At 42.9% G+C, this 22312-nt stretch overlaps 2 protein-coding genes across 7 annotated transcripts in view; one reads left to right on the top strand and one right to left on the bottom strand.

Annotated features, from left to right (window-relative positions):
• The window catches only part of TDG (thymine DNA glycosylase), a 22973-nt gene extending 19811 nt beyond the window's left edge, over positions 1-3162 (bottom strand). The window contains exon 1 of one of the 4 annotated variants that reach the window (XM_025401703.1): positions 2907-3162. In XM_025401703.1, coding sequence (XP_025257488.1) covers positions 2907-2929 — 23 coding nt within the window. In that variant the 5' untranslated portion in view covers positions 2930-3162. The remainder of the gene's footprint in view (positions 1-2906) is intronic. The other 3 variants (XM_025401706.1, XM_025401705.1, XM_025401704.1) reach the window with 3 other exon arrangements.
• C11H12orf73 (chromosome 11 C12orf73 homolog) lies at positions 3070-22312 on the top strand. 3 transcript variants are annotated; one of them, XM_025401712.1, is made up of 3 exons: positions 3070-3449; positions 16332-16449; positions 21451-22312. In XM_025401712.1, the coding sequence occupies exons 2-3, from the start codon at positions 16342-16344 to the stop codon at positions 21556-21558; spliced, it is 216 nt and encodes a 71-aa protein (XP_025257497.1). In that variant the 5' UTR covers positions 3070-3449; positions 16332-16341; the 3' UTR covers positions 21559-22312. The 3 variants fall into 3 exon arrangements, with proteins under 3 accessions (XP_025257497.1, XP_025257495.1, XP_025257496.1); XM_025401710.1 differs by lacking the exon at positions 3070-3449 and adding an exon at positions 15825-15952; XM_025401711.1 differs by lacking the exon at positions 3070-3449 and adding an exon at positions 15828-16014.

The raw sequence follows: 22312 nt of genomic DNA, 5'->3' as shown, positions 1-22312 counted from the left end.
TTTGTATTTTTAGCAGAGATGGGGTTTCACCATGTTGGTCAGGCTGGTCTTGAACTCCTGACCTCGGGCGATCCACTCACCTTGGCCTCCCAAAGTGCTGGCATTACAGGCTTCAGCCACCGTGCCTGGTCAATTAGTTTCTTTTAAAAATGCTCAGTAACCATCGATAAGTAAAAATTTTGTTCAGGATCAAGGTAAAGAGAGGACAGACTCCACCTCTGGAAGAACAGGAACCCATGTGTTTATTTCCAGGGCCCGTACATTTGCTACAAATCCTCAAACACTGCTTTAATCTGGCCTTTCCCTTGAAATACAACACACACAGGCCAGGGCATATGATTCTGTTAGAACACCTGAAACTTCTCCTAAATGCCTTCATTGATCTTGAGCTTTAAGTCTTAAAGATACTCATTCTGCCATTTCCAGTCAGACAATCATTTTCCTAACATAGGAGATGTAAAATCCAAATCAGAACAAAGTACTTAGGTGTTCTGTTGTCTGCTGCCACCACGCCAGTAGACTGGGCAGAAAAGCCAAATCTTTATTATTCTTCTTGTCAACATCTAACTAAAACAGTCCTTCCTGGTCTCCTTAACATTTCTATAAAGCCTATTCTCATTTGAGGGTTAATCTTTCCTGTTTGTATTCTTAGTGGTCCATGCCACTCTCTTCCAGTCACTTTTGATTTGGCATCCTATTTTCCATCCTCAGTAAATGTCTTTTTCACGCCTGAGGTCACTGGAAACAACCCAGTACCCTTATAAAATTCCTCCTTTATTCCTCTCTGGTTGATTAGACTGTAAGCACTTTCTAAGACTCCTGAACTATTTTGCCATTGAAATAAAGTCTAGGCCGGGCACTTTGGCTCATGCTTGTAATCCCAGCACTTTGGGAGGCCAAAGTGATCACTTGAGGCCAGGGGTTCAAGACCCGCCTGGCCAAAATGGTGAAACCTCGTCTCTGCTAAATATACAAAAAATTAGCTGGGTGTGGTGTTGGGCACCTGTAGTCCCAGATGCTTGGCAGGCCGAGACATGAGAATCGCTTAAACTCGGGAAGCAGAGGTTGCAGTGAACGGTAATTGCACCACTGCACTCCACCCTGGGCAACACAGTGAAACTCTGTCTCAAAAAAAAAAAAAAAAAAAGTCTATATTAATGGAATTTGACTTTCTTCTTTGAATATCTGAAATTAGTCTTCTAAAATAAAAAGTCGGCTGGGCGCGGTGGCTCACATTTGTAATCCTAGCACTTTGTGAGGCCGAGGCGGGTGGATCACTTGAGGACAGGAGTTCAAGATCAACCTGGCCAACATGGTGAAACCCTGTCTCTACTAAAAATACAAAAAAATTAGCCGGGCCTGGTGGCAGGTGCCTGTAATCCGAGCTACTCGGGAGGTTGAGGTGGGAGAATCGCTTGAATCCAGGTGAAGGAGGTTGCAGTGAGCCAAGATCCGCCACTGCACTCCAGCCTGGGCAACAGAGCAAGGCTCTGTCTCAAAAAAAAAAAAAAGAAGTAAATTTATTTTTTTTCACATCCCACATTACATTTCTTGACTAGCAGAGTCAAGGGTGACGGAGAACTACTCTCTAAGGATTACCTGGGGTCTCAGTCATTTCAGAAGATTACACAGAATTTTCCACAGTTTCTGAAAGGTGAAAGCTTTCCAAGACAAAATAAAATCTGGTCTATAGCCTTTTGGATGAAGTCAGGCCGACATGTCACAGCTTTGAGCTAAACAGTGTATTCAAGTCCTACTATTTTGCTGTAAGACCCTGGATAAAGTCTTACAATGTGTAATTTATTCTTGGCCCAAGTTTCAATTCTGCTCTGAAGTAAGGTCACGAGAGAGATTTCCACAAATTTTGTTGAATTCTCTTATTTGTAAAGTTCTTCTGGGAAAGAAGTGGAGTAATTTATTCCAGGACTTGATCTACAAAGTCAAGATAAAGCCCACACTTTGTCTACATATATCTCTTTTCCTAAACTCTTATTTTGGTTAGTGTGCCTTTTCATGTAACACCAATTCTCGGCATGTCAGAATCAGATTCCAGACATGTCGACTTTACAGACATGAACAGGCCCATAGAAGTCCTTTGCATTGCCTAAATTCAGCTCCCATTAGCTACTGAGAGTCAGAATAACTCTTCATTAGGTATAATAGGTTTTTTTTCTTTTAATTTCAATGTAAATCATCACTCTTTATCTTTTAAAAAACTGCCACCATATCCATTTTTTAAAAATTTAGTTTTCCACCAGGAGTTCAAATCCCTAAATCTCTTGCTTTTGCAAATCCTTCTCTTGACTCCCCCAAAGGACTTTTTAAAAACGGATTCTTAAGATCGTCCCCAAGACCACTGGAAAACTCAAAGGTCATTTTTAGATTGACTACTCGAGAGTGGTATACATATTCCCACAACAAAATTATCTAACCCATGACCCTTAACATTGCTTTTAGTAGGCCTTCGGAGGAAGCCGTAACAAATCAACTAACTTTAAAATGAAAACTCCTGGAGCTGGAAATGTTCGACACTCATCTTTACAGCTCTTAGCGTGGTAATGGAGGGTGAAGGGAAACGTAGCCAAGAAAGGCATCCAAAAAGACACATTAACCAAAGACTGCTGGATGTTTACTAATATATTTTATAGTCAACTGGTTATTGCGGGGAACCAAAGAAGGGTCCAGGTGCACCAGGTAACCCTCAGAGGAACCCCGACCACCACCACCGCCGCCGCCGCCGCCGCCGCAGCCAGGGAAGGGCCAAGCAGGCCGCCGTGCGCACGCGCGGCCCCGGCCTTTGTATTCGGGCCGGGATTTAAAAGACCCCTGCGTGCGCGCGCGCTCGCCAGCAAACTTGCCCTGCCGTGAGGGGCGCAAGGGAGGGGCAGCGCTGGCCCCGGCATTACCTGCCCGCGTTCTCCGCTTCCATTCCCCGAGGCAGCTGATGCGGACGGCTCCACCTGCCAGGCACACGGGCGGCCGGTCTCTGTAGTACGCGTCGTACTCACTGCGGTAAGACAACCCCAAAGACCTGGGCCGGATGGCTGGCAGTACCCCGATAGTGGCTGGACTCAAGCTCCTCCCCCAGGCTTCTGCCCTCCCCCACGGACCCCCTTTCTGCGCTGCACTTCCGCCTCCTCTGAGCCAAATCCCACGCGTACTGACCGTCACGTGATGCAGGACAGCCCAATCACGCTCACCCCCTTCTCGCAGGGCGCCCCAGCTCCGCCGCTTGGCTTTTCGGGAAGGGTGGAGGACCAGAAGGCTGGGACTAGGTGCCCTCCGCTGACGTCAGCTTTTGTCCCCAGTATTTTCGGGGACTGGTGGACGCGTGGGCTATAGGGTGCTGACCTTTGGGTGCTGTGTATAAGGGATGATGACGCTTATCAGCATTATCTAGTCCTTTCCACCCCGAAATTCGCGCCAATTAAAGACTGTTGCATTGTCAGGTAATGAGATGTGAGGGAGAGACTTTGAAAGTGGAAAACCTGGTCGTCGAGGCCACTGTGCCATCTTGGGCCTCAGTTTTCTTATCTGTGAAATGAGGGTGAATGTAAAGCTCTACATAAACCGCTCTCTGCTTTACTTTGGATATGTGAGAATATTAACCTTTGACGTCTACGAGACTAGATCCCATTCGAGCATCACCTCCCATAACCTTACAGACTAACCCCACTTTTACATCTCAGTGGTTCGTAATCTTACATCTCTCTTTTATGTCCCAGTGGTTCTTACAGCTGGCTTGTTTCATTAGTTCTCCATTTCTGTCACTGGTGTTTGTACTTTATTAAGGAACTCTTAATGGAATAGGCTTTTGGGTTTTTCTAGTTTGCAGGATGATAAAAAACGTGACTGCTGTATTTGTTAGGTTTCCTGAGTTCATGCATATAGTAACAGGTAACTCCAAACCTTCGGTGGTTTACAGCCAAAGAAGTTTATTTCTCACTCACGTGACCTGTGAGCTGGGAGATGACTGTGGCTCTGTGCTCCATGAATTTTCTTCATTCTAGGATCCAGGAAAAGGCTCTCGTGAGTAAATAAAGAAAGGTTAATTTGTAGTATATCAATTATTTAAAGTTTAAGTGAAACTTTTAAAACGTACAGAACTTTTATGAATACCCTGTCCATTAGTAGATACTACTCAGAACCTGGCACATGGTAAATATTCAATGAATGTATGTTGACTGGATGAAAAAAAGCCCATCCTCTCTGATTTTGCCAATGGCTCAGGACCGTCGTCTAGAAAAGTCTTACATCAGGTGGCTTGTCTCAGTTATTTCAGGGAGAGAATTCTGGTGACTGAAAGTGTGTGTGAAGAGAGCAAACTTTTCTCAGGATGTCTGCACTTGGGGAATTACCTTGGGCAGCAAGGGCTTCTCTCTCTGTGGGTTGCTGTGCTTCTGGGTCCTGCCAGCTCCACTCAGAACCTCAAGAGACCAGGGTCCTCTGCTCAATCTTGCATGGCAAAAGAAAGTTTATGGGAGGAGGCCGGGCGTGGTGGCTCATGCCTGTAATCCCAGCACCTTGGGAGGCTGAGGCGGGTGGATCACCTGAGGTCAGGAGTTCGAGACCCACCTGGCCAACATGTCGAAACCCCATGTCTCCCACCTGTAGTCCCAGCTACTCGGGAGGCTGAGGTGGGAGAATCGCTTGAACCCGGGAGGCAGAGGTTGCAGTGAGCCGAGATCGAACCACTGCACTCCAGCTTGGGCTACAGAGTGAGACTCCATCTCAAAAAAAAAAAAAAAGAAAGCTTATGGGAAGAGTTGTCGGTGAGGACACTGAACCTGAAAATGGTGAAGCACTTGCAGCAAACTGGCTTTTGTCCCATCAGTGTCTCTCTCTCTCTCAACATCCTGCATCTGAGTCTGGAAGACAAACTTTTTCTGCTTGTGAGCATGGCCCACCAGAGCTGGGGAAGCCTGGGAGATGTGTTACTCTCTTATCTTTGCCATTTGTGCCTCTACTTCAGGAGAGACTTAGTATGATAGGACAAATGATAAAACAACTGCAAAAGACAAGCCAAGTCACTTCAGCTTGTTTCCCTTTCTCCTCTTCGTAATGCCTCCTCTCCCTTTCTGGAACGTAGTGAGCTTACTTCTCTAGTAGCTAATGTTGTGCCAGTTAGTTACATCTTACTGTCAACAAGGCTTGCTACTGGGTAGGATTTGTCCAATAGTAGATTTTCATCCATAAGTGGGTACCAGTGTCCTTACTGCATATGAGGGCTTTTGAGACCAGTACAAGAATTGGTGCTAAAGACAGCAGTTATATTCAGAATAATGATGATGATGATGGTGGTGGTAATTATAGCTGTTAACATTTATTGACTGTTTAATATGTGCCATGGACTGCTGTAAGTACTTTGTCTATATTAATTCATTTAATCCTTAGGATTAAATGTGAGTCAAGGTTGCGTCTTTGTTTGGGCCGCTATAACAAAATACCAAAAACTGGGTGGCTTTATAGACAACGCACATTTATTTCTTAGAGTTCTGGAGGCTGGGAAGTTCACGATCGGGGTGCCTGAAGATTCAGTGTCTGGTGAGAGGACCCACTTGCTGGTTGATAGATGGTACCTTCTAGCTGTGTCTTCACGTGGTGGAAGGGAAGAGGCAGTTCTCTGGGCCTCTTTTATAAGGGCACTAATCACATTCACGAGAGCTGTGTCCTTCTGACCCAACCACCTCCCAAAGACTTCACCTAATAGCATCATGTTGGTAATTAGGTTTCAACATAGGAATTTGGTAGTGGGGGGATGGGACATAAACATTCAGTGCATTGTATATAGTTCAAGTCCAAAAGCTGTCTGCTGGAGAATTCCGGCTTGCCCTGGGGAGGTCAGTTTTTTGTTTTATTTACAGCTTCAACTGATTGGATGAGGCCCACCCACATTTTGGAAGGCAATCAGCTTTACTTAAAGTCTACCCACTTAAATGTTAAATCTCATCCAAAAACACTCTCACAGAAACCAAAATGTTTGACCACACATCTAAGCATAATTGCCCAGCCAACTGGACTCCTAAAATTAATAGGTAGTTATTGTTATTATCTACATTTTACAGGCAAAGAAACTGACATACAGAGAGGTTAAGTAACTTGAGCAAGGTCACACAGCTATTAAGTGGCAGAGTCAAGATTATTATTGCCAGGGCAGTGTGGCACCAGAGTCCACCCTCTCAGGGCTCTTTGGGAGCCTCGGCAGAGTGTGAGGAGGCAGAAAGACTTTAGGCAGAAGGATATTCAAAGCCTAAAGAGTCACTGAACATTGATAGCACTAAGTGCCAAATAAAACAAGAAAGCTTTCAAATCAATTACCTCAGCTTCCACCTTAAGAATTAGAGAATGAAGAGTAACTGAAACTCCACATAAGCAAAAGAAAGGAAATGATGAATATTTAGTGTAAAACAATGAAATATTGGGAGGCCGAGGTGGGTGGATCACCTGAGGTCGGGAGTTCGAGACCAGCCTGACCAACATAGAGAAACCCTGTCTCTACTAAAAAAATACAAAATTAGCCTGGTGTGGTGGCGCATGCCTGTAATCCCAGTTACTCAGGAGGCTGAGGCAGGAGAATTGCTTGAACCCCGGAGGTGGAGCTAGAAGTGAGCTGAGATTGCGCCTTGCACTCTAGCCTGGGCAACAAGAGTGAAACTCCGTCTCAGAAACAAACAAACAAACAAAAAAAACAACAATGAAATAGAAAACAAAACAAGAGAAAAATCAGTGCCACCAAAGCTTGTATGTTCAGAAGATCAATAAAATTGATAAACCTCTAGTCAGGCTTAATAGAAAAAAGAGACACAATAATATGAAAATGAAAGAAGTTACATAATTACAGATTCTATGTATATTAAAAGGATCATAGGAATATTTTGGCAATTATATTTTATAACTTGAGCAACTTTGATAAAGTGGATGAATTCCCTGAGATACAAACTATCAAAGTTCACTCAAGAATAGATAACCTACATAACCCCCTATTTACTAAAGAAATTCAATTTTGTTATGGTTTCGATGGTCATCCCTTCCAAGTGTCATGTTGAATTGTAATACCCAGTGTTGGAGGTCGGGCCTAGTGGGAAGTGTTTGGATCATAGGGGCAGATTTTTTGTGAATGGCTTAGCACCCTCCCTTTGGGGATGAGAGAGTTCTCTGAGTTCACACTAGATCTGGTTGTTTAAAAGTGTGTGGCATGCCAGGCATGGTGGCTCATGCCTGTAATCCCAGCACTTTGGGAGGCCAAGGCAGGTAGATCACCTGAGGTCAGGAGTTCGAGACCAGCCTGGCCAACATGGCGAAACCCCATCTCTACTAAAAATACAAAATTGCTGGCTGCAGTGGCCCACGCCTGTGATCCCAGCACTTTGGGAGGCCAAGGCGGGTGGATCATGAGGTCAGGAGTTCAAGACCAGCCTGGCCAAGATGGTGAAACCCCGTCTCTACTAAAAATACAAAAATTAGCCAGGCATGGTGGCAGATGCCTGTAATCCCAGCTACTCAGGAGGCTGAGGCAGGGAATTGCTTGATCCCACCCGGGAGCTGGAGGTTGCAGTGAGCCAACATCGTACCACTGTACTCCAGCCTGGGTGACAGAGTGAGACTCCATCTCGTCAATAAATACATAAATAAATGTAAAAATACAAAATTAGCCGGGTGTGGTGTCATGCAGCATCAAATAAATAAATAAATAAATGTAAAAATACAAAATTAGCCGGGTGTGGTGGCGTGCGCCTGTAATCCCAGCTACTCGGGAGGCTGAGGCAGGAGAATCGCTTGAACCTGGGAGGTGGTGGTTGCAGTGAGATTGCACCACTGCACTCCAGCCTGGGCGACAGAGCAAGACTCCGTCTAAAAAAAAAAAAAAAAAAAGTGTGTGGCACCTCCCCACTCTCTCTTGCTTCCATTCTCGCCTTGTGACATGCCTGTTCCCCCTTCATCTGCTGTGGCTAGAAGCTTCCTGAGGCCCTCACCAGGAGCAGATTCTGGCACCATGCTTCCTGTAGAGCCTGCAGAACTGTGAGCCAAGTAAACCTCTTTTCTTTATAAATTGCCCCGCCTCAGATATTTGTAGCAATGCAAGAATGGAGTAACACAAATTTGTAATTAAAAACCTTCCTGCCGGGCGTGGTGGCTCAAGCCTGTAATCCCAGCACTTTGGGAGGCCGAGACGGGCGGATCACAAGGTCAGGAGATCGAGACCATCCTGGCTAACACGGTGAAACCCCGTCTCTACTAAAAAACACACACACAAAAAAACTAGCCAGGCGAGGTGGCGGGCACCTGTAGTCCCAGCTACTCGGGAGGCTGAGGCAGGAGAATGGCATAAACCCAGGAGGCAGAGCTTGCAGTGAGCTGAGATCCGGCCACTGCACTCCAGCCTGGGCGACAGAGCGAGACTCTGTCTCAAAAAAACCAAAAAAACAAAAAACCAAAAACCTTCCTACAACAAAAACGCCAGGCCCAACTGGGTTCACCAGTGAATTATAGCAGACAATTAAGGAAGAAATAAAACCAATCCTGTCAAGATCTTCCAGAATATTGAAGAAAAAGGAACATTTTCCAACTCATTCTATAAGGGCAACATTACCTCATTACCAAAAGTAGAAAAATGTGGCAAGAAAAGAAGCAACAGGCTAATACTATCATGAATATAATTCCGAACAAAATTTATCAAATTGAATCCAACCATATATATATATATATATATATATATTCCAATAATATATAAAAAACAAAATTAACCAGGTAGAGTTCATCTGAGTAATACAAAATTGGTTCAACATTTGAAAATCAGTCTGTATAATTCATCACATTAACACATTTTTTAAAAAGTGTGATTATCTTCATAGATGCGGTTTAAGCATTTGACAAAATCCAACATTCATTTGTAATGAAAACTTTTAGCAGGCCGGGCACGGTGGCTCATGCTTGTGATCCCAGCACTTAGGGAGGCTGAGGCGGGCAGATCATGAGGTCAGGAGATCGAGGCCATCTTGGCTAACACGGTGAAATCCCATCTCGACTAAAAATACAAAAAAAAATTAGCTGGGTGTGGTGGCGGGCACCTGTAGTTCCAGCTACTTGGGAGGCTGAGGCCGGAGAATGGTGCGAATCTGGGAGGCGGAGGTTGGAGTGAGCTGAGATTGCACCACTGCACTCCAGCCTGGGTGACAGAGCGAGACTCCGTCTCAAAAAAAAAAAAATTAGTAATGTAGAAACAGAACTGGGAACTTCCTTGTGAACTTCCTCAAGATTGATAAATGACAGCTATTTAAAAAAAAAAAGCCCATCTTTATTCATTGCTCAAGTGCTGGTTTATGTAGAAAATCCTGTGGAACCTACAAAAAACCTGGTACAACTAATAAGTGAGATTCGCAAGGTTGCAAGATAAAGTATCAGTGTAGGAAGATCAATTGTAGTTTATGTACTAACAACAAACAATTAGAAAAAATACCATTCACAATAGCATCAAAAAGATGAAATATTTGAGGATAGAGCTGACAAAAGATATGCAAGACTTGTATCATAAAAAGTGAAAAGCATTGCTGATAGAAATTGGGTAAGAACTAAATAAGTACATGGATATGTTGTATTCATGGATCAGAAGACCAAATATTGTGAAGATGTTTAAAGATTCAATATAATGCTAACCATCATCCAGGTAAGCATTTTTGGGTAGAAATTGACAAAATGATTCTAAAATTTATATGGAAATGCAAAGATCTAGAATAACCAAAGCTGGGAGAGCTAATACTGCCTGACTTAAGAATTATTATAAGGCTACAGTAATCAAGACAGTGTTGGCCGGGTGCAGTGGCTCATGCCTGTAACCCCAGCACTTTGGGAGGCTGAGGCAGGCGGATCACCCAAGGCCAGAAGTTTGACAACAGGCTGGCCAACATGGTGAAACCCTGTCTCTGCTAAAAAATACAAAAATTAGCCAGACATGGTGGCACATGCCTGTAGTCCCAGCTACTCAGGAGGCTGGGATGGGAGAATAGCTTGAACCCCGGGAGGTGGAGGTTGCAGTGAGCCGAGATCATGCTACTGCACTCCAGCCTGGGCAACAGAATGATTCCTTGTCTCACAAAAAAAAAAAAAAAAAAAAAGACAGTATAGTATTGGCATCAAGAAAGATAAATATATCAGTGCAACAGAAACAGAATAAAGTCCAGAAATAGACACATACATACATGGACAAGTGAACTGATTTTCAACTAAGCTTCAAATGCAGTTCAGATATCTATATGCAAAAACAAAACAAAGTTGTACCCATGATGCAGGGCAGGCAAGCCCTTAGCCCAGGAGTGTCACCCGGGAAATAAATAATGCAAGAGTGAGCTGATGATAGAAGAAAACAGTTTTATTGAGGCAGCAGTGTTACAACTCCAAGACTGCTCCTGCAGAGCAAGGCTGCCCCGTAGACAGTGTGCTCAGAGTAGCAGCTCAGAGGCAGTTCTCAGTCATATTTATACCCACTTCTAATTATATGCAAATCAAGGGGCTGAGTATGCAGAAATTTCTAGAAAAAGGGAGGTAACTTTTGAGTCTTTACCATGGAAAGGAGTGGTAGCGTCTGGGTGTTGCCATGACAAAACTAAACTGACATGGCACATTAGTTGGTGTGTTTTATGGAGAAGAGCTTCCACGTCTTCCCTATTTTAGCTGCTCCTCAATCTGGTCCTGTATCCAAGCTCCACCTTGGGAGTCAAGTGCCGCCTCCTGCCTCACCTATACCTCACACCATACAAAAAAACAAAATGGATCATGGACTTAAATGTAAAACCCAAAGCTGAAAAACTTCTAGAAGAAAATATAGAAGACAATATTTATGACCCTGGGTTATATTTTTTAAATATAATACAAAAGAGAAAATTGATAAATTGTACTTCATTAAAATTAAACACTTCTCTCAAAAATTAATAAAAAGCAATAAACTGGGAGAAAATATTTGCAGATCATATCTGATGAAGGGCTTGTGTCCAGAACATATAAAAGAACACTCAAAACCCATAAGAAAACAACTCAGTTTTAAAAATGGGCAAAAGATTTGAGCAGATGAATCACCAAAGAAAATAGAAGCACAAGAAAATAGGGTCATTTGTCATTTAACAATAGGATATATTCTGAGAAATGTCACTAGGTGATTTTGTCATTGTAAAAATATTATAGAGTGTACTTCCACAAATCTAGATGGTGCAGCCTACTATATACCTAGGCTATATTGTATGGCCTGTGGTTCCTAGGCTACAAACCTGTTCAGCATGTTACTATAGTGAATACTGTAGGCAATTGTAATGCAATAGTAAGTATGTATCTAAACTTAGAAAAGGTACAGTAAAAATACAGTATTAGGCCCGGCATGGTGGCTCACACCTGTAATCCCAGCACTTTGGGAGGCCGATGCATGTGGATCACCTGAGCTCAGGAGTTCAAGACCACTCTGGGCAACATGGTGAAACCCCATCTTTACTAAAATACAAAGAAAACTTAGCTGGGTGCAGTGGCGGGCGCCTGTAGTCCCAGCTACTTGGGAGGCTGAGGCAGGAGAATCGCTTGAACCTGGCAAGCAGAGGTTGCAGTGAGCCGAGATTGAACCACTGCACTCCAGCCTGGGCGACAGAGCAAGACTCTGTCTCAACAACAACAACAACAAACCAAACCAAACAGTGTTAAAGATAAAAAATGTAGCAGGCACTTACCATGAATAGAGCTTGCAGGACTCCTTGTTGCTCTGGGTGAGTCAGTGAGTGAATGCGAAGGTCTAGGACATTACTGTACACTACTGTAGACTTTATAAACGCTGTACACCTAGGTTACACTAAGTTTATAAAAAAGTAATTTTCTTCAATAATGTTAACCTTAGCTTTCTGTAACTTTATAAACTTTATAATTTTTTAAACTTTTTGACCTTTTTGTAATAACACTTAGCTTAAAACACACATTGTACAGCTATAAAACATTTCTTATGTCCTTATTCTATAAGCCTTTTTTCTGTTTTTAATTTTTTTTTTTTACTTTTAAAAATTTTGTGAAAAACTAAGACACAAACACACACATTAGCCTAGGCCTACACAGGGTCAAGATCGTCAATATCACTGTCTTCCACCTCCACATCATGTCCCACTGGAAGGTCTTCAAGGGCAGTACACAAGGAGTCGTCCTCTCCTCTGATAACAGTGCTTTCTGGAGTACCTTCTGAAGGATCCGGCTGAGGCTGTTTTACAGTTAACTTTTTTTTTTTTAAAAAGAATAAAAAGAGTACACTGTACGATAAGCATAGAAGTATAGTAAATCGATATATCAGTAACAAGATTTATTATCAAGTATTATGTAGTGTACGTAATTGTATGTGGTATACTTTTAGATGACTGGCAGCATGGTGTGTTTACACCAGCGTCACCATGAACACATGGTGTTTGACAGTTATGATGTCATTAGGCTATAGGATTTTTTCAGGTTCATTGTAATTTTATGGGGCCATCGGTCATGTATGTGGTCCATTGACTGAAATGTTGTTATGCAGCATATGACTATCAACACATGAATGTCTGTGATCCATTTAAAATTTTTAATATGGTGTGGGGTAGGTGTCCAAGGATTTTTATGTTTGTTTGTTTTTTTTTTTTGCATATGAAAATATCTGAATCATTAGTCATGAGGGAAATGTAAATTAAAACCAAAATGAGAAACCATTACCCACATATTAGAATAGCTAAAATAGAAAAGACTGACCAGAGCAAATGTTGGAGAGGATTTGAAGGAACTGGATGGGGATGTCTCATATGTCTCATACACTGCTGATGGGAGTGTAAAATTGTACAGCTTGGCCAGGTGTGATGGCTCATGCCTGTAATCTCAGTACTTTGGGAAGCCTAGGTGGGTGGATCACATGAGGTCAGGAGTTCTGAGACCACCCTGGCCTGCGTGGTGAAACCCCGTCTCTACTAAAAATTATACAAATTAGCCAGGTATGGTGGCACCTGCCTGTAATCCCAGATACTCAGGAGGCTGATGCAGGAGAATCGCTTGAACTCAGGAGCCAAGATCCTGCCACTGTACTCTATCCTGGGCGACAGAGCAAGACTGTTTGAGAATGAATGAATGAATGAATTAATTAATTAATTAATAAATAGCCGGGCATGGTGGCTCATTCTTGTAATCCCAGCACTTTGGGAGGCCGAGGCAGGCGCATCACCTGAGGTCAGGAGTTCAAGACCAACCTGGACAACATGGTGAAACCCCGTCTCTACTAAAAATAATTTAGCTGGGCATGGTGGCATGTGCCTGTAATCTCAGCTACTTGGGAGGCGGAGGCAAAAGAATCACTGGAACTAGGAAGGCGGAGGGTGCAGTGAGCCAAGTTCGTGCCACTGCACTCCAGCCTGGTGACAGAGCAAGACTCTGTCTCAAAAAAATAAATAAAATAAAAAATAAAAATAAATAATAAATTTGTATAGCTGCTTTGGAAATTCATTTGGCAATTTCTTTTTTTTTTTAATTTTTTTTTTTTGAGACGGACTCTTGCTCTGTTGTCTAGGCTGGAGTACAGTGGCACTATGTCAGCTCACTGCAACCTCCACCTCCTGGGTTCAAGCAATTCTCCTGCCTCAGGCTCCTGAGTAGCTGGGACTACAGGCGCACACCACCACACCTGGCCAATTTTTGTATTTTAGTAGAGACGGGGTTTTACCGTGTTGCCTAGGCTGGTCTCAAACTCCTGAGCTCAGACAGTTCTCCCTCCTCGGCCTCCCAAAATGCTAGGATTTTAGGCGTGAGCCACCGCACCTGGCCTGGCAATTTCTTAAAAAGTTAAATATATACCTTCCATATGCTCTAGTAATTCTTCTCCTAGAGATGTACCTAATAAAAATGGAAGCCCGTGTTATCAGAAAGACTTCTATACCAGTCTTCCTCATATACAAGCAGTGTCAACCTAAAATAACCAAAAGGGTCAAAATCTAACCTAAAGAGGGTTTATTCAAGCACAAAGAGTAAGAATGGACCACCTGGAAACACCAACTCCAAAGGAATGGAGTCAGCGTTCTGAAGTAAGAAAGTTAAGATTTCATTTGTATAGGCAGAGACAGGAGTTTTTAGCAGGATTTCAACACTTTTCATACAAGATTGGCACAAAGTTACAGAAATTTGGTTGGTTATACGCAGTGTTTCTTTTTGGGAAAGGGTGCATTTAACATTTTTTACAGAGGGTGTAATACTCATGGGTTTTCTGTTATCTGGTCTCAGCAAAGCAGGACAATAAAGGGCAAATTAATCATAACAAGGGTCATTAAGAAGGCAGGAGGTTTTTGTCACTGTCATTTTTCTCTAGTCATTGTATAGAACAAGAAAAGAATGTGAGTTAATATATAATCTGAGAACAGAAGTTGTAACCATATGTACTCAGATTAGTCACATCTCTCTCAAGGCTTAACAGTATTTTTTTTAAGGTTCCAACATCTTTTAAATTTTATTTATTTACACACCAACAACTAGAAACAACCAAAATGTTTACCAATAATTGAATAGATAAACCAATTATAGTCTAAACCCACTTAGCAATAAAAAGGAGTGAATTACTAAGACATGCAACAACGTGGATGAATCTCAAAAAACTGAGCTGCAAGAAATAAGCAACACAAAAAATAGTACATACTGTATAATTCTATTTATGTAACATTCCAGAAAATGCAAACTAACTTATAGTGACAGAAAACAGATCTGTGATTACCCAGGGAAATAAAGCCGTGGAGGAGGGAGGAAGTAGAAAGAAGCACTAAGAAACATCTGAGGGTTTGGGTATGTTCATTATCTTGATTATGGTAATGGTCTCACATATGTCAAACATCATATTGTATACTTTAAATATGTGCAGTTTATTGTATGTCAAATATACCTCTATAAAGCTCTTTAAAAATATGAGTATTGTGATTTGTCATACATACAACATTAATCCTTCAGAATTTAGCCTTGCACTAACTTTTTTTTTTTTTTTTTTTTGAGATGGAGTCTTGCTCTGTTGCCCAGGCTGGAGTGCAGTGGCGCGATCTCAGCTCACTGCAACCTCCACCTCCTGGGTTCAAGCGATTCCCCTGCCTCAGTCTCCCGAGTAGCTGGGATCATAGGCGCCTGCTACCACGCCCAGCTAATTTTTGTGTGTGTATATATACATATATATATTTTAATATATATATATATTTTAGTAGACATGGGGTCTTGCCATGTTGGCCAGGCTGGTCTCAAACTTAGGGCCTCAAGTGATCCGCCTGCCTTGGCCTCCCAAAGTGCTGGGATTACAGGCGTAAGCCACCGTCCCCGGCCCTTGCACTAACCTTTTACTTAAAAATCAACCCATAATCAAAACAATCGAAAAATGCCTGGATTATATTATGTCCATTTCAGATTTCCCGTTTCCCAGTAGCACCAGGTCATAAGGCCACAGCTGTCTGGATGTGGCTCTATTTCGGGTATCAAAAGACGCCAAACACAGGGACAGTGAGTGCCTTTAACTTAACTCACAAGAGGTCACAGGAGGGTGACCTCCCGTAAAAGCACGCAAATGCTCCATGTGTGACTCCACCCCTCCTAAAAAGTGGCAAAGGCGTGCGATTTCCTTTGTGTGCACGAAAGTACAAATGATGTAATAATAGTCCACGGCCTGGCCTTAGACTCCACATCTGCCAGGAAAATTTAACTATAGGGAGAGTGATGGAGGCGCTGGGAGCCTGGGGCTGAGAACATGTAGGAATTGGTTAAAAAAAAAAAAAAAAAAAAAAAGTCAGTGTCTTTCTCCCAGAGTCCCACTTCCGCCTGCGTCACGTACCTGCGCCGGCAGCGCTCTTGCTTTCCTGTCCGGTGCGATCCCCAGTCACTGTACTTTGGGTCCGGCACGCTTGCCGTCTGCTTCGTCTGCCCTTACACCGGTTGCCCAGCATCCCTGCAGTTCGCGGTACAGTCTCTTCTAGGGCGCATGTATAGGGGCAGAGGGGAGTGAAGTCCACAGTTCTAGAGGTAGAAGGGGCGCGGGGAAACCACCTGGTGTCGGCCTTCCGCTTGCTGATCAAGAGCTCGCTTTAATGCCGCAGGCCATTGATAAACGATGGGACTGGGCCTCGGCCTGGAGGGCGTTTGTCTTCTCCTTGCCCTCAGCTCATATAGGAGGAAACCGAGGCGTGGCATTGGGCGAGAACCCAGGTGCCCTGACCGCGCACTTCCCGCACCTCCGCCGCCGTGTGTCTCGTGTCCAGCGCTGGCTGGAGCGCCTCAGCCCTGGCGCGGTGTAGTTGTGAGCCGGAACTTCTGACACTGCCCCTTCCTTCCCCGTCCAGCCTGCCGACCATGCCCGCGGGCGTGCCCATGTCCACCTACCTGAAAATGTTGACAGCCAGTCTCCTGGCCATGTTCGCAGGGGCAGAAGTGGTGCACAGATACTACCGACCGGAGCTGGTGAGTGCGGGAGGGCTCATGTTTTATTTTTGAGCCAAATGTACCTCATTTCTTTGTTAATTACCCAGCCTTAAGCATTCCCTTATAGCAATGCAGATGCTCCTGGACCACTCCATTCTCCCTGTGGCAGCAAAAGTGATCTTAAACGAAATTAGGATCACATTTGCTCTGGGCCCAAAACCTTTGGATGGCATCCCATTGCATCTAGGGCAATGCATGGCCTGTGAGGTCTTACAGTCTGGCCGCTGCCTACCTGTGGCCCATCTGCCACCATTTTACCAGTTCTTTCCCCTGTTAACATTCACACCTGCTTCCTTGCTGTTTCTCCAATTCATCAAACCTGTCCCCATTTCGGGGCCATTCTTTTTCTTATCCTTGGCATGTCCTCCTCCCCCCTACCCCCCAACAACTTGGCTTGGTTTCCTTCTTCAGAACTTCAAGCCTTAGCTCAAGTCTCTCCTCCAGCAATGAGGGTCCTTGGGCTAGCTCCCAAAGAATTCCTCCTCTGCGATTCCGTCTCATCCTTTGTTTCCATAGAGCACTTGTCTGCAATTCTTTGTCTATTCATTTGTTCTTTGTCAGTTTGCTTCAGTAGAATGTAAGCTCCAGACTGTGTCTGTCTGGTTCATTCTTGTATCTCAACTGCTTGGAATGTAGCAGACACTCAATAAGTGTTTGTCGAATGAAGGATGAGTGAATATAGGTATTCAAAGGAGGGAGAAATTTAAATTAATTTTAATAAGCATTCATTAAATTAGGAACTGAAATTGAAGGTTCTTTTCAGGAATTGTAGTCTTGGGGAGGTGGAGATGAGAAAGTATGGCGCAGATGATTATAAGAATGTGCTGTTATGCTATAGGTGTGAATAGTGGTTTGGAGCACAGTATTGGGAGCAGTCATTTCTGTTTGGACTCTGCCTGGACAGGTAACACAGAGAATCAATCATTAGTGTTTCTTTTTAAAGAAATTTTTATGAAAAATAATTTTTAAAAAATTAGAGACAGGTCTCATTCTGTTGCCCAGGTTGGAGTGCAGTGGTGCAATCAGAGCTCACCGCAGCCTCACATTTCTGGGCTCAATCAATCCTCCTGCCTCAGCCTCCTAAGTAGCTGGGATGACAAGTTTGCACCATCACACCTGGCTAATTTTTAAATTTTTTGTAGAGACAAGGTCTCAAAATGTTGCTCAGGCTGATCTCCAACTCCTGGCTTCAAGAAGTCCTCCCACCTTGGCCTCTGAAAGTGCTGGGATTACAGGTGTGAGCCAGTGTGCCTGGCTCCATTTGTGTTTGCACTTATGTTGTATTTTTATTTTTTGAGTTGGAGTCTCACTCTGTCACCCAGGCTGGAGTGCAGTGGTGTGATCTGATTTCACTGCAACCTCTGCCTTCTGGGTTCAAGCAAATCTCATGCCTCAGCCTCCTGAGTAGCTAGGATTACAGGCGTACACCACCATGTGTAGCTAATTTTTTCTGTTTTTTGGTAGAGATGGTGTTTCACTGTGTTGGCCAGGCTGGTCTTGAACTCCTGGCCTCAAGTGATCCACCTGCCTCTGCCTCCCAAAGTGCTGGGGTTACAGGCATGAGCCACCGTGACTGGCCCATTTGTATTTTTAACATGAGTTAATTGTCACTACAGTTTTGAAGGTGTAATTCCTGTTTTCACATGAGAAGCAGATTGAGAAGAGTGAAGTTGATTTCTCAAAGTCACATAGCTTAATGAGGTGATTGAAGGATCTGAAACCCAAGCTTTCTGTTTTGTATGTCTCTTTTTCGCTCCTGTTCATAAAATAATCCAGTACTCTTGTAAAACATTCAAACTGAATTCAAGTATGTAGAGTAAAAAGTGAAAATCCCCCCTCTTATAACCTGCTTTCTCCTGTCTGCTCCCCACACGTAACTACTGTGTCTTGTTTGGTGAACATCCTTCGCCTCTTCTCACTGGTGTTGAATGCCCACTGATACGGGTTGGATATTTGTCCCTTCCAAACTGCACGCCAAAATGCGATCCCCAATGTTGGAAGTAGGGCCTGGTGGGAGGCGTTTGGGTCATGGGAACGAATCCGTCATGAATGGCTTGGTGCCCTCCCTGTGGTGATGAGTGAGTTCTCACTTTATTAGTTCACGAGAGCTGGTTGTTTAAAAGAGCCTGGCTTGCTCTCTCACTCCCTTTCTTGCCATGTGTTACACCTGCTCCCACTTTGCCTTCTGCCATGAGTTAAAGTTTTCTGAGGACTCACCAGAAGCTGGACCAATGCTGGTGCCATGCTTGTACAGCCTGCAGAACCGCAAGTCAAATAAACCTTTTTTCTTTATAAATTACCCAGCCTCGGGCAATGCAAAATGGACGAATGCACCTGTGCATGCGTGGACTCACACACACACAGTTTGTGGAGTGTTTTTCCTTCATGTGAATAGGAGTTCATGTACACTTTTCTCTGCAGCTTCCTTGTTTTGGTTAACATCTACATAAATAGACGTTTGTGTATATTAAATCTTTTTAACTATTGCATAGTATTTCATAATATAACTATGACATTTATTTGATCAATCCCTTATTGACATTTAGGTAGTACGTAGTTTTTATACAAACAGTGCTGCAAGAGCTCTTACAACTTCAGAGTGCTTTTCTTTTAAAAAGGGTTCTATTGAGCATCAGGGATACCTAGTGGAGACAAAGTGACAAGAACCTTCTACAGTAATGCAGTTTAGTGTATAGCTTGTGCAGGAATAGACATCAGGCAGGCCTTGCAAAAGAAGGAATGCCTGGGATTTGCCCTTGGGAAATTGACCTTTGATTCACCCATTTCATTATAATTGGGAATGTGCAAGGGTTGTTACAGCAGCTACCTGTACCTTGGGAGGAGATAGAATGAAGCCACGGTCTTTAGAAGGGCCATATTGAAGGGTCTAAGGCCACCTCAGTTTGATTGGTTGGTGACATTGGCAATGAGGTATCTCTGTAGGAACTTGAAGGCCCAGGTGGCTGACTGTGTGTCGGAAGCAGTGTGCTTCATTAACATTTATATGTTCTTTACCTATGTCTTTTGGTATTGCTCCAGCAATTACTGTCACTATTGTTAACCACTTTGTTGTTTGTAACAAAGCCGGATCACAAGTCCTTTAGTCTGAGAACTGGAAGGTCTGGGCAGTCGAACAGAGGAGACCATGATGACTGCCCAGACTTGTGCTTTAGTGCTGTGTTGGGGAGAACTGCTACAGGTGCTTTGTTTTAGTTGTCCATCTCAGCTCATCTGAATAGCAAAGGAGATGACTCCTGTTGTAGTTCAGGTTGAAAGCTAGGAGTTGTCTTTAATTCTTCTCTCATACTGTACATATCAGTAGATCCCATTGGATTAACCTGAAAAGTACATCCAGATGCTGCCTGCTTCTCACCACCTCTGTTGCTACTACCCAATTCAATCCACTGTCAGTTACTTTCACCTGTTGTTGTAATAGCTTCCTGACCTGTCTTCTGCCTTCCACTCTTGCTCTCCTGTGGTCTATTCTCAGCAAAGCTACCATTGTCATCTCTGTACACTTGAATGAAGACATGCCACTCTTCTCAGAACTCTCCAGTGTCTTCCCATTTCAGCGTGAAAAACACTGGAGACTTTATGTCCCCACTCCCTTTTTCCTCTGCCCTTTTCTCCCCTTAACCTCCCTGTGAGTACTTTGTGCCGGCTATACTGACAATCTTGCTTCTCCTTGAACATGAAGCCACACTCCTGCCTTAGGTCCTCTGCACCTGTGGTTCCATCTGCCTGAAATGCTCCTAGGTAACTGCATGGCTGACTCCCTCATCCTGTTTCATGTCTTTGTTCAGAAGTCATCTTCTGAACACCAGTAAGTACACAGAAAGATGCTCAGCACTATTAGCCACCAGAGAAAGGCAAATCAAAACCACAATGAAATACCACCTCATATCCACTACAATGGCTATAGTAAAACAGATAGTAACAAGTGTTGTCAAGGATGTGGAGAAATTGAAAGCCTCACGCGTTGTTGATGGGAATATAAAATGGTGCAGTGGCTTCAGAAAAGCCTGGTAGTTCCTCAAGCAGTTAAACATTAGAGTTTCCATATGACCCAGCAATTCCACTTTTAGGTTTATGCCCAATAGATGTGAAAACACATATCCACACAAAAACTTGTATATGAATATTCAGAGCAGTATTATTCATAATATCCAAGCGGCGGAAAATCCAAATGCCTTTTAGCTGATGGATAGATGGTATATCCATACAATGGAGCATTATTGAGTAATAAAAAATGAAATACTGATACAAGCTACAACATTGATGAACCTTGAAAACATTATGCTACATGAAAGAACACAGAGGACCACATATAATATGATTCAATTTATAGAAAATATCCAGAATAGGCAAATCTATATAGACAAAAAGAAGACTAATAGTTGTCTATGGATATGTGGGGGAGGGTTGTATGGAAATGAAAGTGGCTGCTAATAAGTATGGGGTTTCTTTTTGGGGTAATGAAAATGTTCTAAAATGTATTGTGATAGATGCACAACTCTGTGAATACCTTCCTTGAATGCAAGGATTTTGTATTTTTTTGCATACTGCTTTATGCTTTGCATATAATAGGCACTTAATATTTTTGAATTAAATCAATTCCTAACGCTTATTTTCTATGCCATGCACATGGTAGAGAGTCAGTAGATGGTGCAGGAGTGAATTTCCAAATGTGGAAAGTTTTATTCAAAGCTGTGAACCTGTCCATTGATTGCGATGCCAGCTATCCTCTGTGAGTCCTGCAGTATGTAATACCGAAGACCTTGCCAGGATGATAGACTCATAAACACAGGGTTAGAGAGGGACTTAGATCAACCAGAGCTTCTCATAATAAAGATCTATCATTGAGTAGCAAGTAGGGGAACTTTTTGTGATTTTTTACTCTTTAAAGTCTTTCAGGTTACATTGAATTGCAGCTTTATTAAGGGTTAGACATTTGTGTTTTTTGTTTTATTTTTTTTGCAGACAATACCTGAAATTCCACCAAAGCCTGGAGAACTCAAAACGGAGCTTTTGGGACTGAAAGAAGGAAAACACAAACCTCAAGTTTCTCAACAGGAGGAACTTAAATAACTATGCCAAGAATTCTGTGAATAATGTCTTAAATAGGTATTTCTTAATTTATTGCATCAGACTACTTGTCCTTAAGCATTTAGTCCAATGCTGACTGCAAAAGGAGGTGCTCAGTGGATGTTTAGCCTATACGTTGAAATTTAATTATGGTTTGATTGATATTTCTTGAAAACTGCCAAAGCACATATCATCAGACTCATGAATATGGTTTGAAAGATAGTCAGTCTTGAATATAATTTGAAATAGAATATTTGTAAGTCTACTATGTGGGTTGTCTTTATTTCATATAAATTAAAAAATTATTTAAAACTATGAACTAGTTTCATTAATTGAATTTGCTAAGTGGAGTTATTTCTTATTGCTAAACTATTTTCAAATTCTAGATCTCTGCTAACTTTAGTAAATGAACACCAAAGTGGTGAGCTTTGATAATGCATTTTGTGGATACAAAATCATCGCCTCATCACTTTCTAGAATGAAAGGCTGGGGGCATTGCTCACCTTTTGCGTGAAGAAAAGACCCATCCCTTAGGGCCAGTTTGTGCTTAAGGGGAGGACAGACCATCACTCAGTGGACCATGTGAATGAATGGATACAGTGGATGCTTTAGAAGTACCGCATTTTACAGGTACAGAGTAGGTGGCCTGGCTGAGGGAAAGAGTCATGATTTGAATCCGAGTCTCCTGTAAGACAATGACTTCATGAAGGTGAAAAATCACTTTTATGGTTATTAAAATAAAAAATTTACCTCAGGT

The sequence above is a fragment of the Theropithecus gelada genome, chromosome 11 (genome assembly GCF_003255815.1).
Source record: "Theropithecus gelada isolate Dixy chromosome 11, Tgel_1.0, whole genome shotgun sequence".
NCBI classification, from domain to species: Eukaryota; Metazoa; Chordata; class Mammalia; order Primates; family Cercopithecidae; genus Theropithecus; species Theropithecus gelada.
The sequence above is the reverse complement of the archived record's forward strand: the minus strand, read 5'-3'. Positions and strand labels throughout refer to the sequence as shown.